This window comes from Apium graveolens, chromosome 11 (genome assembly GCF_009905375.1).
Source record: "Apium graveolens cultivar Ventura chromosome 11, ASM990537v1, whole genome shotgun sequence".
Taxonomy (NCBI): domain Eukaryota; kingdom Viridiplantae; phylum Streptophyta; class Magnoliopsida; order Apiales; family Apiaceae; genus Apium; species Apium graveolens.
The window spans coordinates 190,747,074-190,749,316 of NC_133657.1; the positions used below are offsets into that span (position 1 = coordinate 190,747,074).

At 38.1% G+C, this 2,243-nt stretch overlaps 1 protein-coding gene across 1 annotated transcript; it reads left to right on the top strand.

Moving 5' to 3' along the window:
• Positions 1-270: 270 nt before the first annotated feature.
• Positions 271-1,965, top strand: LOC141696305 (uncharacterized). Its single transcript, XM_074500465.1, has one exon. It carries the CDS (start codon positions 271-273, stop codon positions 1,963-1,965), a length of 1,695 nt encoding a protein of 564 aa, XP_074356566.1.
• Positions 1,966-2,243: the final 278 nt, after the last annotated feature.

Sequence of the window (2,243 nt, forward strand, 5' to 3'; positions counted from 1 at the left end):
ACTTCTGTTGGTTCTTTTCTTCCTCAAGATCATGTGTTACCGGTTAATGCGTATGAGGCAAAGAAAACCTTATTTGACTTAGACCTCGAGTACATTAAATTTCATGCATGTCCAAATAATTGTATACTCTACAGGGGTATAAATCTTAATGCATCTGAGTGTCCTAAATGTCGTTTATCTCGCTAGAAGGTTGCGAAAGATGGTAAACTTAGGGTAAATAGTCCAGCCAAGGTTATATGGTATTTTTCTATCATTCCTAGGTTTAAAAGAATGTTTAAATCTCCTGATACCGCTGAACAGTTGATTTGGCATTCAAACCAACAGTCAAATGATGGTCAGATGCAGCATCCGACCGACTCTCCTTCATGGAGGAATATTGATTATCGGTGGCCTTCGTTTGCTAATGATCCAAGAAACCTTCGATTAGCTTTAGGAGCAGATGGTATAAACCCATTTAATAATGGCCTAAGCAATAGGTATAGCTGGTGGCTGGTAGTATTGGTAGCTTATAATCTTCCTCCATGGTTATGCATGAAGAGGAAGTTTATAATGTTATCAATATTAATTCCTGGTCCGCACGAGCCGGTAAATGATATTGACGTATACTTAGAGTCGTTGATCGATGATTTGAAGAAGCTTTGGGTAGAAGGTGAACCAAATGTGTATGACGCTTATAGTAAATCCTATTTTACTTTAAAAGCGGTTTTGATGTGGACCATAAATGACTTTCCTGGATATGCAAATCTGTCCGGTTGTGTTAATAAGGGTTACATGAGCTGTCCCATATGTGGTGACGACACCATTTCCAAATATTTAAGTTATAGTAAAAAAATGTGTTATCAAGGCCATCGTCGTTATTTGGCTAACCATCACCCCTATAGGAGACAAAAGTTGGCTTTTGACGGCGAACAAGAGCTTCGACGACCACGTCCACCCCTTTCTGGTGAAGAAGTGTTAGCACAACAGGAACAGATTAAATTTTCTTATGGAAAGGAAGTAAAGAAGTCCAAAAAGGTTGATTGTCCGTGGAAGAAAAAGTCTATTTTTTTCGAGTTAGAATATTGGAAGTTTCACCACGTTCGTCACTGTCTCAATGTTATGCACGTCGAGAAGAATGTGTGTGATAATCTAATGTGGACACTGTTAAATATTCGGCACAAGTCAGAAGATAGCGAGGCATCTCGTCGTGATATGCTTGACATGGGTGTTAGGGCTGATTTAGCTCCACAAGTAGGAGAAAAGAAAACCTACTTGCCTCCTTCTGCTTTTACTTTATCAAAGGCTGAAAAAAGAACAATGTTGTCGTCATTCTTGAATATGAAACTTCCGTATGGATATGCATCGAACATTAAAAACTGTGTGTCCATGGCTGATTTAAAGATTTATGGGCTGAAATCCCATGACTGCCACATCATCCTCCAACAGTTGCTCCCGGTTGCAATTCGATCCGTTCTTCCGAAACATGTTAGGGTCACAATAATACGATTGTGTTTCTTTTTCAACTCCTTGTGCAACAAAGTAGTCGATGTTTCGAAACTAGATAAACTGCAGTCAGATGTGATATTGACCTTGTGTGAGCTTGAAAAAAAATTTCATGCCTCATTTTTTGATGTTATGATACATCTCATAGTCCACTTGGTTTGGGAATTGCGTTTGTGTGGACCAGTGTGCTATAGGTGGATGTATGCATTTGAACGGTTTAATACAGTGATGAAGAGTTATGTTAGAAACCGTTATCATCCGGAAGGTTATATCACCGAAAGTTATCTTGGTGAGGAATCGATAGAATTCTGCATCGAGTTTCGTAAAGAGAGTTGCAAAACAGCTGGTGATCCCAAAGACCAAGTCAGGCTTTCTGGTCCATTATCCGTTGTGAAGATGAAGGAAGTCGAAGAGAAAGAGCGAGATGAGGCGCATTTAACTGTCCTGTTAAACAATTCTGAAGTATTTCCTTATATAATGTAAGTTCAGTTTTCGTTCTTGTAAAACCATATCTTTTCGGTAAGTATTCTTGTGAGTGAATATAATAGATGTTTTTTATCAGAAAGCATAAGGAGTATCTTGAAGAAATTTATCGAGAAAAGAAAAAGAGTGTTCATTGGCTCATGGGAGAACATAATCGGCTGTTTGCTGATTGGTTCGAAAGAAAAGTTGGTTTCTCTTATTCTGATTTTTATTGTGAGTTTTATGTAATATAATTAATAAGTGGCTTATATGTAGTTAATGACAATGTGTGCAGGTTA

Bases quoted from the DNA above. Each gene is read 5' to 3' on its own strand.
- LOC141696305 (XM_074500465.1), top strand. From the start codon at position 271: ATGTTTAAATCTCCTGATACCGCTGAACAGTTGATTTGGCATTCAAAC.